The sequence below is a fragment of the Colletotrichum spaethianum genome, assembly GCF_022836535.1.
Source record: "Colletotrichum spaethianum MAFF 239500 DNA, contig21, whole genome shotgun sequence".
NCBI classification, from domain to species: Eukaryota; Fungi; Ascomycota; class Sordariomycetes; order Glomerellales; family Glomerellaceae; genus Colletotrichum; species Colletotrichum spaethianum.
This window is the reverse complement of record NW_026054791.1, coordinates 678,274-694,156: the sequence shown is the minus strand read 5'-3', so window position 1 is coordinate 694,156 and position 15,883 is coordinate 678,274. Positions and strand designations below refer to the sequence as shown.

The window sequence follows — 15,883 nt, the reverse complement described above, 5'->3', positions numbered from 1 at the left end:
ATCAACGACATCCGGAGTAGCAAGCCGGTAACCGGTAAATGGAGCATAAGGTGGTAACACGGCGTTGGTGGAGATGGTCAAAATCCAGCGAATATACGGCGGCGATGGTTCTCGTTTCGGTCGGGCTATTCTTTACAATGCGGGCGTACAAGAACGAGTGCGCAGTGCTTCAAGTTCGACGCTCTCCCAGAGACATACCTCATCACGACCTCGGAGCGAGGGGCTTCCGCGATCAAGGTCTTCTGCCGTGTCTACTCATTTTTGTCGCATGTTTTCCTTTTTTTCTTCCCCTTTTCTTATTTCTTACAGTTTGCTCAACATTTCCTCGTATCTATATATACCCTTAGTGGAACTCTTTATGGGTTATGATCATGGAGAAAAACAAGAGTCTGGGAGATGGTCGGCTCTTGAGGGCCTGGCTGCATCATTGGCGGAAAGAGGCACAATATTTAGTTACAAGCGATTTGCCCTCCCCCGTACGTGTACAGAGTTTAGGTACTGCCACCTTGCTGGGCATACACATGAAGACAATCAAAGTCGGGGCGCCGCCTTATCTCTGGCATTCTTACACATGCTTGGTGCTGAGGCGAAGCTTGATGACACCGCTAACCCTAGCGAGCGGGCAAGGGATGCCTTGGTTCGCTTTGGGGTGTTGACTTAGACATGGCCCCATTAACACGCCTCGGGCGTCGTTGGCGCCGACGATCTCTATCCAGCTTCCGGGCCATTGTTACACAGCACGCATTCTTCGGCACGTGAGCGTACGCTCCTGGTCCACGGCCCGAGGTGTGGAAGTTGCCGGTCGGGGTTGGCGAGGGAGCCTCCGAAGGTACGCGCATGTCTTTGCAGACTGACTGCACGCATGCTCCATCACGTCACGCAAAGGGTTTTCCTGGAGGCTCCCTGGCCAGTCGGACGATCTGCAGCATGGCGAGTCAGGCGAGGGTGCATGGGGGTTTGCACCGTGGACCACCAAGCTTGGGGCGTATGGTGCGTCGCGATTCCGCAGCCACCCATCCGCTAAACTTTCGGGTAGGGCGGGTGGGCGGATCGTAAATCTCTCAATCTCGTTTTCATGATTTACGTCGCGGGACGACTCGCCGTTTGACGGCGGCGCGCGGGCCCGACCCCGGAGTGCTAAATTAAACCCGGCCTGGCGGCTCCCCGTGTCCCAATCGCGTGCGCCGAGTCATTGACATCATCGACTCGTACACATTGTTTTTCGCAGCCAAACTTCGTCCCCGGTTACGTGCGCCGCGTTGCACTCCCTGCCAAATCGTAGAATTCGCTCTGGCTGCCACATTGACGATCTTCAAGGCTCGTCAACTTGTCGTGGTTTGTGATCCTTGCGTTACACACCAGCCGCATCCCTCACATCTCATCACGATGACCGCCGGCCCGCGCGTCATTTACTGGTTCCGGACCGACCTCCGCTTGCACGACTCGCCCGCCCTTGCGGCCGCCCTCGCCCTCGATCCGGCCGTCCTCTGGCCCATCTTCACATGGGATCCGCACTATGTCTACCGCGCCCGTGGGGGCCTGAACCGGTGGCAGTTTCTGTACGTCCCCCGGCGGGCCCATGCCTCACAAGCTTACCAGAGCACGCAGACTAGATTGCCAGAACGACCTGTCAGAGAGCATCACCAAGCTGAACCCCCGGTCTAAGCTGTTCGTGCTGCGCGAGGGCCCGCAGACACTTTTCCCCAAGCTCTTCAGGGCGTGGAAGGTGACGCACCTAGTCTTTGAAAAGGACACGGACGTGTACGCGCGCGAGAGGGATGAGGTCGTTATGAAGGCCGCCAGGGAGGCGGATGTCGAGGTCATCGTCAGGAGCGGGCGGACGCTGTGGGATAGCGACGCCGTCGTCGCGAAGCATGGCGGCAAGCCGACCGTGTCTATATCGCAGCTGCAGGCGGCCGGCGCCAAGGTCGGGCCCATCACGAAGCCGATCCCCGCGCCGGAGAGGCTGCCGGATCCCGGCGAGGTGCCGGTGGACTTTGAGCAGACGCCGCCCGAGACGAGGCCCGACTTCAACGCGGGGCAGCGGACGGAAGGGGACGCGGCCTACAAGAAGATTGCGGGCCCGAACGGGGATTTTGCGGTTGAGACCATGGAAGAGCTGGGTTTCCCGTCAGCCACTACGCCGCACAGGGGCGGGGAGACGCGAGCACTCAGGTTGCTCGAGGGGATCTTGGCAGACAAGAAGTACACCGCCACGTTCGAGAAGCCAAAGACGAGCCCCGCGGCGTTCGAGCCGCAGTCGACGACCTTCATGTCACCCTTCTTGCACTTTGGGGCGCTGTCGGTGCGCGAGTTCTACTGGAGGGTGCAGGACGTCGTGTCCAAGTACGGGAAGGGGGCGTCAAAGGTACCGGAGAGCTTGATAGGGCAGCTGCTGTTCCGCGACATGTACTTCGCGGCGCACGCTGCGCTGGGCTACAATTTCACGCAGACAGCCAACAACCCCTACTGCCGCTTCATCCCGTGGCACCTACCGTCCAAGGTCAATGCGAAGACGGGTCTTGTCACCGGAGAGTACCACATCGACTCGGAGCAGGCGGACGAGTGGTTCCGGCGGTGGAAGTACGGGATGACGGGGTTTCCGTGGATCGACGCGCTGATGCGGCAGCTGCGAGAGGAAGGCTGGATTCACCACTTGGGCCGCCACGCGGTCGCCTGCTTCCTGACGCGAGGAGGGTGCTACATCGACTGGGAGCGTGGCTGCGAGGTGTTTGAGGAGTGGCTGCTCGACCACGAGCCTGCGTGCAACGCAGGAAACTGGCAGTGGCTCAGCTGCACGGCCTTCTTCTCGCAGTACTTCCGCTGCTACAGCCCCGTTTCGTTTGGCCAGAAGTGGGACAAGCATGGAGCCTTTGTGCGACGCTGGGTGCCGGAGCTCAAGAACCTGGATGCAAAGTACATCTACGAGCCGTGGAAGGCTCCGCTACCCGATCAGAAAAAGGCCGGGGTCAGGGTGACCGGCCGCGGGGAGAAGCAAGAAAAGGGGATCTACCCGAAGCCCATGTTCGACTTCAACGAAAGAAGGACGGCGTGTTTGGCGGCGATGAAGAAGGCGTACGAGGTCGGTCTGCACGGCAACGACGACAGGGTCCGGGACGGTAGCTGGCGCGAGCTGTTCGCGGGCCAGGATACCGAGATGATGGACGAGTTTGAGAGCGACGACGGCGAGCGCGCAGATCACACCGGGGACGACCGTCCGGGCGTCAAGGCGGAGCCCAAGGGAGACGAGATTACGCCGGCCAAGCGAAGCGCCGACGAGGGCAGCGCCGAGCAGCATGCCGACAAAAGGCAAAGGTCCTAGCCAGGCGTCGTGCCAAGCTAGGTCTCATGCATTGATCTGGCCCGCAGGGCGGAGATGCGGTCGGAGATGCGGCCGGAAACATTACAGGATGGTCTTGGCGACAGGCTGGCGGGCCCTATGAGAGGTGTTGAGTGACTGTAACCGATATTGAAGACTTCAGGTTGAAGTCAGTGGTCTCGTCAGAGTTTTAATTGGCCTGACGGGCGGCGGAGAACCGGCGTCGCAATACGGAATCTTGTCCGCGTTCACCGCCAATCAGAGCATGATGTGACAAGCTGGCCAAACCGGGGTCATTTGTTCTTGGAGAACATCTCTAAACGTCCGCGGCACGGTGATGACACCACCAAGCCCAGGCATGATGATCAGCCTCTTGGTCAGGTAGGCCGCAGAGGCGACAGGGTTGTGGAGGGCGGTCTCCGGGATGCTTCGTGCGGCAATAGGGTGCCCTTGACCGAAATATATTCCGTGACGGTGTTTCCTATCAGAAAATCTTGCGATCGGATGTGCTATTTATCAGGCCGCTCAAGGTGAAGTCGCGGAAACATGAAAGAGTACGTATCCCGAATGATGATGGGAACTGTCCTTGGGTATTCGTTTGTTGTTACGTTGCTGAGACAAGCTGTCGGCCTTTGGCGTTGGATGTCGCGCTGTCCAGCCGGCCGTCAACCCGGCAGCCCCAGCCAGACAACCCAGCCTCGGTCAAGAACCCTTCCAGCTTACGGGCATCATCGAATCTCCCGATATGGGCAGCCTCTTCATCTCACACTCGATGCAAAACTTAGGCCTAGACCAACACCTCGCGTCCGACACCTCCCACACCTTTGATATCTCGCCCGATGACGCTGGGCGCCAGACCAGCACCCTCTCGCAAGACGTCAAGATGGAAATGGAGCCTGTTCTATACCAGCTGCATAACACTGTTAGGGCAGCTGCATTGCCGCCCGTCTCCGTCATAATGGACGACTCAACCAGGGCTCTCCTCCGGTAGAAATGCTTAGAGGTCACCGCTATAGCATTGGCAGCTGGCCTTGGAGATTTATACACGAGCGTCTGGGACCAGTACCTCGTTGACGTTGTCAGAGCTGCCTCGTATGCGTTGGGTGTGGGATAAGACCTTTGATACTAAAACTACCGGCGTGCTGTGGAGGAGCTGCGGAGGAGGATAGTGCAGTTGTCGGTTGGGGCGCGCAGGAAGGTATGTATACCTAGTACCCGCCACGAGAGAGCCAACCAATGGTTGTCCGTGGGCTGCTGAGGCACAGGAGCTTGGACGACGTGGCGGGTCTCGAGAACCGCAAAGAGGAAGTCAAACGCAGAGTGCACTGGCTTCGTTGAATTGTTTACCTACTCAGTAGAGATTTACCTTGAAACTGCTGAAGAGTGATTTAGTCGCAATGTTCGCAATACTCTACCGAGCAATGCGCTGCTGCGTAAAACTCGCTGCATCTACCTGTCTGTACCGGTTCACTGACCTCGAAAAGCGGGGCATTGGGTTCCTAATCGGGAACGGCCGTCCAATCAGGATGTCCGGTCTGTGCAGGCAGTAAGCGTCCAGACGGAAGCCACTAATTGCGTCTCCTTCTCGCCTTACCGCCTCAAAGTCTCTGGTGTCACACGTTCCAGTTACGTTCCGTGGTGAGGCTGGATCAAAGCAAGAACTCAACCATAGCATTGATGCCTGCTTGGCATTGGCACGAACGGAAGGTAGAGAGCCATGACACAAGCTAACTATGAGGTTCCCTCCCGAGATATAAGGAGCTGCGAGCTCCAGTCCAGACGAGAGATCTCACCATCACGCACCACTAAACGACACACACCGGGATACAGAGTCCAACATGTCACAGGCAGTCGACCATGAGGCCGTGGAGGTCATGCCTGAAATCCGCGCCGAGCAGAAGCCCATTGCCAGCAACCGAAAGGTGAAGGTTCGCCTCGGTAACGACGGGCCATCCTTCTCAAACACAGACATATGCGTCTCCCATGGCGGCAAGGAGAACGCTCTGTCTATCCAGCTGAACCGCACAATCCGCGTACCCGATAACAGAGACACCAACGATCTTCCGCCTGGCATGGGAATCTTCCCCCTCTTCAAGGTCCGCGACTACGCAAACAAGATGCCCAAAGACATGGCCAAAAAGGGCGGTGTCTTCTTCCCCATGTACCAGCGCGAGGCCATGTGGATCAGCTTTAGTGCCAATGCACCGTTCGCCATCAAGATCTACATCGGCGGTGTCAACGCCGTCTCCGGATTTCCCATGACGGAGAACGACAAGACTAAGGAGAAGAGGCTGAAGATGCTCAACAGTGGCAAGCAGATCCAGGACTATGTCGTGGTACCCGAACAAAACTGGCTGGACGGCATCGTATCAGAGGATGGCAAGATACGGCAGTTCGTCGCACAGCCCAAGGGATCCGGCTTCTCTGTTGAAGCCCAGGTCACTGGGGACGAGAAGGTTGGCGGCATCCAGATCGAGCTCATCCCCGTCAAGAAGAACTTGCCCTCCGAGTTCGATGTTCGATATCAAAACAAAGATTTCGAGATCGTCACCCGCACCTTCAATCTCTCTAAAAAGAGCCTAACCGCCGAGAGCACATGGGGAGACGTCAAGAAGCTTATTCGCGACGAGTTCGACGTTGCCGTCCAGGAGCAGGTTCTCCGTCACTACGGAAGCTATGTAATCAATGGCCACAATGGGTCCGACTTCTTGGATTTCTCGGATCATTCCAAGCTTGGTGACACTTACTTCCCGCCTGGATTTTCCACAATCAGTGTTGTTGATCGGCTTTGGCAGCCTCGAGGTGGTGCCAAAAGGCGTAGGATCGTCAGTGGCAGCGACGGCGGGTATGAGCCCACTTCTCCGGTGGCTGCTGCAAGGGTGGGACTGGTGGCCAGTTCTGCTCTACAGGGGAACACTAAGACTAGCACGGAGAAGGCCATGGTGCTTGAAAACGCTGACGGAAAACACACCGAGAGCAAGTCCTCGAGTGCGGCACCGCCGCCGGAGGTCAAGGAGATGGGTCTCGCAGCTGGCGGCCTCATCAAGCAGTCGATAGAAGCCGATACACACCCTGCGGATATTTGGGACGTCGAGGCTTCGGTGATGATGAATCTCCAGATCCTAGACGTTGAGTCGTTCTGCGCCGTCACCGGCCAGCCGGCCCCTAACACGCCCGTCGATGCTCAGTCGTACGCTAATAGCGGGTATCCCTTTTCCGAGATCTGGGGAGAGGAGAAGAGCGGCATCAAGGGCGACTTCTCCGGGGTCAAGAGTGTGGCGCAGATCGAGGCCGAGCGAGCCAAGGCCAAGAGCAAGGACTTTAAGGAGGAAGAGAGCGTGCCGGTGCGGGTGGTGCAGCTGGGTCACTTCAGGAGCACTTTCCGCCCCGTGGATCTGCTTAGGATGGAACTTGAGGGACTGGGTCTGAATACATGAAGCTGGGTCATGATATCCGGACTGTCAAACGGCGGAAACAGCCTCCAAACACTGCACGTACTGCACGTTCTGGATTAAGAATATTCCTGGGCTAGGCCAATATGTCTCCAAGTCTCTTTGAAGCATTTCCGTGTGAACTGTCAGCTAGAATCCCTGCATTCAGACGTCTTGCTACGATGTCACCTAGATGTCCACGAAAGTCATTAGTGAAGCTTGGGTCATCCTTCAACCTCTACAATTGCTACGAAGGCCGGTCTTCAATGAGTTGTGCACGTGAAGCTTATATGCACTCAATCGTCATGCCATCACCTTGCGATTTCACATACTTTCTAACAGTCGTCAGGGAAGCGGGCGGACACCGTCTTGTCGCTCCAGAACTGCCGGACGACGGACATTTGTCATGTCCGGTCCATCACGCGGCCCAGGTCTCATCCAAGAGGACGACGTACGAACTGAAACTGCAAGCTGCCCTGTCAGCATCCCGTCCGTTCTAGACGTCAAGTCTCCGGATGCCACTGCGATGCGCATGCGGAGCCAAGCTGGACCTCGGCCCCCCCGCATCGCCATCCATGCCATCCCAACATTTATCCCACCAGGAGAAGCCCGTTCCCCATCGTCTCAACCTTTAGACTTACATGCCTTGATCGGACGGTGTCGAACTCGTACCTCGGCTGCACCACCGTCAGGGACGCCTATATCAAAGACGTCGATGGCCTGGGTGGCTTCGTTGACACGACATACCGTGCTTTCTTCCCGAGCTCCGAGAGTGACCCGACCACGCGCAACCCACATACAGCACCGAAGCCGAAGTCGAGACCGCCCCCGATTAACCACAATGACAGGCCGTTCGCACGACGTCATCGTGAAGCAGACCGGCGCCGGGACCCGCCTCGGCCGGTCCGCCACGGCATCCCCATCGGCCCCCAACATCGCTGCCCTTATCGCCCACGTCGAGGCTTACGGCTACGTCGTGATCCCCAACGCCTTCACAGCGGCCGAGGCGGACGAAGCCCACGACGAGGTCCTCCGTCTCGCGTCCTCGCCGACCACAGCCGGGCCCGCCGGAGCCTCCGGTGGCCGCAATGCGTTCGAGGGCCACAGGACCCGGCGCGTCTACGCGCTCCTCAACAAGTCGCCTGCCTTCTACAAGTTCCCTCTGCACCCGGCCCTGCTCGCTCTGAACGACCACTTCCTGGACCCCGGATTCCTGCTGAACGCGTTCCACAGCGTGTACATACAGCCGGGGGAGGCGCCGCAGCCGTTGCACCACGATGACGGGTACGTCGGTGTCCCACGACCACATCGCCCTTTCGGAACGGTAGAATTACCCCCCACCTTCCCCCCTTGGCGCATCGCTGAGCACGGCGGTTGACGAAAAGCCAGGGCGTCATGATCGCGCTCAACCGCTTTACTGCCACAAATAGCGCCACCGTCGTGATCCCTGCCTCCCACACCTGGGGTCCGGATACCGACCTCGCACAGGCCCGCCGCGAGAATACGACCCCCGTGGTCATGTCCAAGGGCAGCGCCGTCTTCTTCCTGGGGACCCTGTGGCACGGCGGCAGGGAGAACACGTCGGCCCACGAGAGGAGGGCGCTGACGGTACAGTACTGCCAGCCTTGGATGCGGCCGCCCGAGAACCAGGTCCTCGCCGTCGAGTGGGAGAAGCTGAGCGGGATGCCACGGCGGTTGGTGGATCTGCTGGGGTACGAGGTCGGGGCGCCGTTTGTCGGATACGCTCATGGGCTTCACCCGTGGAAAGTTGTGCAGAGGCGACTGAGGGAGCGGGAGGGAGGTGGAAACCAAAAGTTATAAACGAAAGCTGGGTTCGAGACTAATCTCTCACCCAAGAATGTCCAGGGAGACCACATGGATACACGTCACTCCAACTCGCTCATGAAAATCTGGCTAACTATTGTATTGAGATGACCGTGACAGGCCGTCGTCTTTCTTTACCCCAAAATAAAACCGCCTTCCCCGCAAACAGGATACATGTATCTACAAGAATAGGATTAATAGTCGCACCATACGAAGATTAAATGTGTGTCGCATCTCATCGGATGCCAATAGCTGTCGTTGATGTGACGGCGTGTCCCCAGCGAGTGCGCCATGTCTCATTCCTGCCTCGATGGCCATGTAAATGTCCCAAAATGACTAAACCGCCAACCGATGCCGTCCCTTGGGACCTGGCTCTTTTTTCTTCCCATCATATCCGATCGCGAACCGAAACAATAAGACTAATAAATAATATAATGACCGAGAGAGACTCGGACCATGTGACGAATAAAATTATAGGGTGTAAATGCTGGAGAAAGTTGAGGGTATCATGGCGCTTGCTACAAAATCAAATAACTCAAAACATGACTCGTAACCGTGGGCGCCGGCTGCTGCGCTGCCGTGCCGTCGACGGACGCCGACAACAGTCTACACAAAGTTATAGGCCACAGCCAGCGCTAGTGTCGTTGTCGTGAGAACCCACGAAGGCGCTGACAGCACCGCCGTGCTGACGGCGGCCAGGAGTGTGTCGTTGACGTACTCGGGGCCACATAATGTATTGACTTGCTTGGCGGCGTCCTCGTATGTTGACGCGATGGCGAGTTTGCGGTTCGTAGTGAAGGTCTGGTAGATCTCCATGGTCTGGCGGATACACGAACCGCAGGTGGGGTTCGCGCTGGCGGGCAGAGTCATGTTGAGCGGGAGGTAGTAAAAGTAGACGTTGGAGGGCGTGGTAAGGTTGGTGACGGCGTTGGCGAAGCAGTACATTGACGTGTCAGGGTCGGTAAGACAGGTAGCCTTATACAACATCTCATAAGCCTTCAAGCCGAGGTAGGTCTGCATCACGATAGGGTTGCCGCTCTCGTAGTCGGAGCCGCAGTTGGCGTCCAAAGTGAGGTTGCCGGCCACGCCGTTGAGGAACTCGGTGCAGTAGTCGATGTCGGCGCTGCAGGTGGCGTCCAGCACACGCACGATGCTCACAAGCTGCTTTTCCGCTTCAAAAAAGGAGTTCGAGCCCTGCGCAAGTTAGTCCACGTCGTACATCGCCCAGCGATTTCTACATACTTGAAGCAGCATCGAGAGCGGGTAGCATTTCTTGAAGTTCTGGTTGGTGAGGAGCGAGTTGATGAAGCGGGGGCATGAGGCGCCGTCGTTGCTGGTGAAGTTGAAGGCGAGACTGGTGTCGAAGGGCGAGGGCAGCGGCGATGAAACGTCCACCGTGGCAGCGGGAACCGTCACAGAGACGGTCAGCGTTGTGGGCTGGACGGTTGCCGTTCCGGTGGTGCTCGGCGTAAGTGTGATACCCTCCTCTTCTCGCTTCTTCAGCTCGTTGTACTCGGGCGGGACCATGGTCCAGCGGCCCTTGATCATGGTGGGTGTGCGGTCGTCCATGACGAGGGCATCCATAGGGGGCATGACTGCAGGAGCAGTGATTTGAGCCGGGAGCGCATCTATCAAGGGTGCCGAAGCCAGCACCGTGGAGGCGATGGCAAGGAAAAGAAAGAGCCATAGTGACCGTGGCGGGCGGGTGGATGGTCTAGACATGGTGAGATGTGTGGATGCCATCATGATGAAGCTGCGATGCGCAGGTGTAAGAGACAGAACATAATACTGTCCTCTGGTAGCCGAAAAGTCGAGTGAGATGTCCCTCGACAGGTGCGGGCAGAAGCCGACAGGTTGTTGATTTCTTGGAGGACCCCACGTTGATCGGCGTTGAACTGTCTCTGGGCGATGATCGACCAGATCACGCACGCGATGGTGGATAATAAAATGGCACCAAGGAGAAACAAGACCACCACTCCACTGGCTGCCGGCGGGTTGCGAGGTTGCTGTCTACCAACGAAGGCGACGGATAAACGAATGGACTCGGCCAAGATGACCGGAGAATATGAAGGCTCGTCTCGTGGTCGGCGGGTTCGGGTGGCTGGGATCGAGGGAATGCTTCAAAGCTCTTATGTGTTCGACGCGCTGGGTTGAAAAAGCATCGATTCAGGAAGCCGTACGAGTCGACAGCTGCTTGATAGTCCTTCGCCACGGTCGGTTCGACGGTCGACTTTTGGTGAGTTGACGAAGTAAGCAAGCTGAGGCTCTTGGAAAGCGGCGACGATCCCTGGCTCTCGCTGGGGGGGGGAAGGGAGGTGAAGAGGTTATGAAAGAGCGACAAGTGGACAAGTGGGTGAGATGAGATGATGGGATGGGAGGGTGGGGGAAGCTGGCAGCAATATCGGCTTGGCTTGGCTCGCCCGCGTGGTGAGAGGCGTGGTAGGCCAGCAGGGGAACAGGGGACCAGGGTGGTGAGCAGCTTCGCAGCTTGGTCCGGATCTGACTGGAAGCCCTTGGGAGCGCGAAAAGTAGGAACAAAACAGAGTAAACTGGACAACAGGTCCCGAATAGGGTAGCGTCGAGACCCGTCAGAGGACCGTGAACGGGCTTCTTCAGTGGAGCGCGAGCGATGATGCATGGACTGTGGCCGGGGTGAGTCGTATTTACAACCGACAGCTACATAGACACCGGAGCACCTTCCTTGCTTCCCTTCCTTCCCTTCTTTTGCGCTGTTTCTAGTGTACGTACTACATGGTAGGTACACTTGGACTGGTTCATGGCCGGTGGTTCTGGGTCCAGGTCTAGTGCTGGACCGGCCACCCTTGGCAAGGGACAGGGGAAGAAGGAGGGCGACAGGGGTAAGGCGGCCGGGAAGGGGAAGGAGGAGATTTGGCGTCAAGCCACTCAGCCAGCATGAGCCAATATTTGTACCTGCTACGGTGGTACATTAGGACAAACCCGCCAACTCGCGGCCTAAAGTTACGCCGACTACCCTACCCCCCAACATTCACATGCTTCTGCGATTTCAGCAATTATCACTACTTTAACTTAATAATAACCTCCTTTCTAATTGACTTTATATTATTGTTGGAGCTTAATAACTACCTGAAGATGCCTTGTGGCTAAAGAGTTGACCTTTTGTAGTATTGGCAGTTAATTACTAATGCCTATTGTGATAGTGTCAATTACGCTAATATCATACATATCCTTCTTTAAGAGACTGGCCTTGAGGTATCCCTTTGTACTCTTGAGAGGTAGCTCTAGGCTTAGGGCTTATTAAAGCGTATTTAGGTACAGTAAGTAAACAAATCTAGGATTATTTAGGCTATTAGCTTCTACTTTTATACTTATGGTTATAGCGATTAATTAATTGCTTATGACCTTTAATAGGATGGGTATACTATATTTATAAGGGCTATAAAAGCTTTATGCTTACAGTCTGGCATGAAACAACGATATAGAAATGATGATAAGCGAAATACTGTTATTGAGGTAGTAAAGTCCTTTATAGAGAATAACCTTAAATCTTTAAGTGTTATCAGAGGATTTGGTAAAGGATACCTTTACTAGTATATCTGCTATAAGGCTAGTATTATAGTTAGTAAATATTGTATATATGCTTATTATAAAGAAAGATTTCCTGGTTTTATATATTAATGGTAAATTAGTTATTGGCGGTATTGAATAGACTTTAAAGTACCAGGCCTTAACTTCCTTTAGTTACTTGATAGATATAAGAAGTTAAAGAAGTTTGGCTTTTAGATATACGCCTATATTAATGCTTATTTACGTAAGATTATCTGGGTCTATGTTGGGAGGTTAGTAACAGTAAGAATAACAAGGGGTTATTCATAAATAGTCACAAGGAAAAGTAGAGAAGAATAAGATAGACAGAAAAGGTATATATATATATTAACCGTTAAGGTATCGTTATATCTTCCGTTGTTTATATAAAACTGTCTAAGTAGAGGGGATATCTCTTAGTTATATAGAAAGTCCCTTAGATACGTATAGTATCTAAGTGTATATCTAAGCGTATATCTAAGCGCCGAGAGGTACTTATAGTTTCTCGTATATGTATATATATGCCCGTATATGCCCGTAGATAAGCATAAGCGCCGGCATATGTAATGCTTAGAAGTATATGCGTTTATATGCAGTAGACTGCATTAGTTTGCAGTAGTTTGCATTAGTATAGTTATATATAGTAATATATACTTTTATAGGTTATTTTTCAAGAAGAGTCTAGAAAAAATAACTATATATTTATAGGACTTTTAGTTATAGAGTTATAAAGAGATTTATATATAAGAATTATAAGAATTTTATTTCTTAATTCTTAGTGTAACTACTGTAATTAGTACGCTGAAGTAGTTTCTTTGTATAGTGTTAATAGCTGAGATAAGGCTATATTTAATAAGGTTAGACTATAGGGTAGAGACTCCTTTATAGGTAGGAGCCTAAGGAGTAATGGCAAAAGATGCCTAGATAACAGTTAGCTATACTAACTCAGAGGGTATTGTAACTACCTTTTGCTAAGGGGATAATATCTAGTCATGTTATATATGGGCCTTATTTATTGGCAATATGAGGATTGAGAGCTAGTGGAAGCTTCTTCGTATGGGCTAAAGTGATTGCTGGATTGTAGGTATACCTCTTATATTAGTATCATATTAGTATTTCTAATACGTCTAGTCCTACACTAATAAGCTGATTATAACAAGGCACTTTATACTAAAGGATATTATATGCCTTATTATTGTATATATAATATATAGTAATATGATTTAAGAAGAGATTATTGACTTTGTTAACCTTTGGAATGGTTATAAGATTTGCCTATAGAAGAATTGTCCTTATGTAGTCTATAGTATATTAACTGATTTTTATAAGTATGAACCTAACTGGGGGATTCCCTTGGAGTCGTTAACTATCTAGCTAGTTAAAGATATGTTTATGTTACTTGAGGAGGTTAAGATTAATGAATTTGTGATGAGGGAGATAGAGTAGTGGTGTATAGAGTAATTAGCTGATATAGGTATTTTGCTTAAGAATCTGAAGCTTTGTATAGAAGAGGATTATAAGTGACTTTATATGAAGGTATATTTGTAATTAAAGGTAAAGATAATAGTGTACTTTGAGGCTGGTAACTAGTAGCCTACTCTTATACTTATTCTATAGCTAAAAGGAGGTTAATAGAGATATGTAAGTGATCTAGATGTAATAGTGATAATAACTAATAGACTGATTAAATAATGTATAGCTAGACCTTTTTATAAAGAACTACCTTGCTGACCCTTGATATAATGACCTTATTGGAGAGTAGATACCTGAGGATGAGTTAGCTAGGATAAATACTGTATATGCTGAGATGGTATTACCTGATTAGGCTAAGACTGACGAGTCTGACTAAGGGGTAGTCTAGCGAGTAGCTTTGTGAGTATAATAAGTAGGGCTAGACTTACTGCTACTTTGAATATCTTTACTTTGTTGCTGTTAGTCTTCAAGTATATCTAAGTTATTATTTATATTGCTATTTTTATTGCTAACAATAATCTCTTTACTAACCTTTTTCTCTTTTTGTGTAATTGTCTCTGTAATTATATTAAGACGCTTACGCTTTTGTGGGCGCTAATCTTTATTATTAGAATAGTTAAATAAACTTAACTTTATGTTAGTCTTTTGCTTTTTTTTAATAGGTATAAATAAAGATATTAATAATGATCTCTTAATGTGTGATGTAGTAGATTCTTGTTAGCTATAAATAGAGCTTACTTTTTTGTTAATATTAAAAGAAAAGAAGTAGAGGTGTATAGTAATGCTTTTCTTGCTTTTCTTTACTCTTTATATTCTGAGATCTTGAAAGAGGTCCTTTATAGTCTTACCCTTATAAGGCAAAGGCAGACTAAAGCTACTATTGTAAGTAGTATAATTAGAGTATAATTTAAAGTCCTATTATTGATTAAATAGGAGCTGTGTAGCTGGTGTAATAATTAGGCGGATGTGTTGATTAACTTAGTCTAACTTAGTAGTATTAGTAATATTAGTTTAGATAAATAGAGTAATACTTAGCTTCTTTATTATATATAAGTAATAGGAAATAGAAAATATAATCTAATAATATAAGAGACTTATAGAATAACTTAGTAGTCTTATGGATATAAAGACCCTTATATAATTTGTGGCTGACTATTTAAATATTCACAGATATATTAATGAAACCTATATTGTTAGAATCATTAATTTGCTTCTTCTTCTTGCTTAGTGCTTCTTGTGATATCTTTAACCCTCTCTTAATCCTATCTTTATTACTGCTATTATTCTTAAGGTTAATCGTCTTATCTTGGACTTGAGTATGAGAGATGGCTTGGGTAGGGGTTGTATAGCTTGTATTGCTAAAAGCCTTATTATATAAGTAGGATGGTTGATAAGCAGAGATATTGACTAATTAGGCTGGTACTTTATGAGGTAAATCGTTGCTAGAGGAATCGTTAAGAGTAATTGATATAGGCTATAGCTTGTTACAAAGGGGACAGTGATCCCTTTTGAATTTGCCTTTAAGCTACTTGTGTTTGTAACCCTTGGTGTTTTTTACTGATAGGTAGATTAGCTGGTCTATAAAGTAAGCTATAATAGTAATAAGAAGGGTAAAAAAGAAAGAAATTAAAGTAATAACAAGGAGGTATTAAAGGGGATATTATTCTTTTTTTTATATATCTAAGCGTATATACTCTTTAATCTTTACTTTAGTTTGCTTAGCTATTATATATTTAATCTTTTATAAAGTAAAGGCTTATTTATTTATACTAAAAATATAAAAAACAAAATATATTTAGAAATAAAGCTTAATAAGCTAAATTTAATGTAGTTAACTATTTTTGAGAAATTAGTGTGGATTATATTGTGGTAGTTAATAACAAAAAATAATAAATATGGTAATAGTTTTTGGTGATGTTATTGTAGTTGCTTAATTAGTGTTGCTGTGAATTTCGTATTATTGCCTAGTATATAATACGCTAATAGCTGACAAATACTGGATTTTTTTTTTTTAGCTGCATTTGACGTTTATGCTAAGTCCTTTAAAATGCTTTAGTTCTTTGCGATAAGGGTATAAGCTAGCCTTATAAGGGCATTTATAACTCTATTAACCTGGATAGTGTATATTTATTGTTACTGTAACTGTCCTTCTCTGGCTACGTATACAGATATCTTTGGATGAAAGCATGGAGATGATGGACGTTGGTGGCCAGGGCCGCAGTATCCGTACTCCCATTCTCCTGGGCTGGCCCATATCTAGCCTGCCCATATC

The 15,883-nt window shown here is 50.3% G+C and overlaps 5 protein-coding genes across 5 annotated transcripts; 4 read left to right on the top strand and 1 right to left on the bottom strand.

The window, feature by feature from the left end:
- Nucleotides 1-1,386: 1,386 nt before the first annotated feature.
- Nucleotides 1,387-3,322, top strand: ColSpa_08149 (cryptochrome-1; the record flags this gene model as incomplete). The annotated part of the gene is made up of 2 exons (XM_049274361.1): nucleotides 1,387-1,559; nucleotides 1,609-3,322. 2 exons carry the CDS (start codon nucleotides 1,387-1,389, stop codon nucleotides 3,320-3,322), a joined length of 1,887 nt encoding a protein of 628 aa, XP_049130318.1.
- A 742-nt stretch (nucleotides 3,323-4,064) lies between these two features.
- On the top strand, nucleotides 4,065-4,310 carry ColSpa_08148 (uncharacterized protein; the record flags this gene model as incomplete). The annotated part of the gene is made up of 1 exon (XM_049274360.1): nucleotides 4,065-4,310. The coding sequence occupies one exon, from the start codon at nucleotides 4,065-4,067 to the stop codon at nucleotides 4,308-4,310; it is 246 nt and encodes an 81-aa protein (XP_049130317.1).
- An 847-nt stretch (nucleotides 4,311-5,157) lies between these two features.
- On the top strand, nucleotides 5,158-6,756 carry ColSpa_08147 (uncharacterized protein; the record flags this gene model as incomplete). Its single annotated transcript, XM_049274359.1, has 1 exon — nucleotides 5,158-6,756. The coding sequence occupies one exon, from the start codon at nucleotides 5,158-5,160 to the stop codon at nucleotides 6,754-6,756; it is 1,599 nt and encodes a 532-aa protein (XP_049130316.1).
- Nucleotides 6,757-7,591: 835 nt separating this feature from the next.
- On the top strand, nucleotides 7,592-8,571 carry ColSpa_08146 (uncharacterized protein; the record flags this gene model as incomplete). Its single annotated transcript, XM_049274358.1, has 2 exons — nucleotides 7,592-8,034; nucleotides 8,136-8,571. 2 exons carry the CDS (start codon nucleotides 7,592-7,594, stop codon nucleotides 8,569-8,571), a joined length of 879 nt encoding a protein of 292 aa, XP_049130315.1.
- Nucleotides 8,572-9,180: 609 nt separating this feature from the next.
- Nucleotides 9,181-10,296, bottom strand: ColSpa_08145 (uncharacterized protein; the record flags this gene model as incomplete). Its single annotated transcript, XM_049274357.1, has 2 exons — nucleotides 9,181-9,768; nucleotides 9,817-10,296. 2 exons carry the CDS (start codon nucleotides 10,294-10,296, stop codon nucleotides 9,181-9,183), a joined length of 1,068 nt encoding a protein of 355 aa, XP_049130314.1.
- Nucleotides 10,297-15,883: the final 5,587 nt, after the last annotated feature.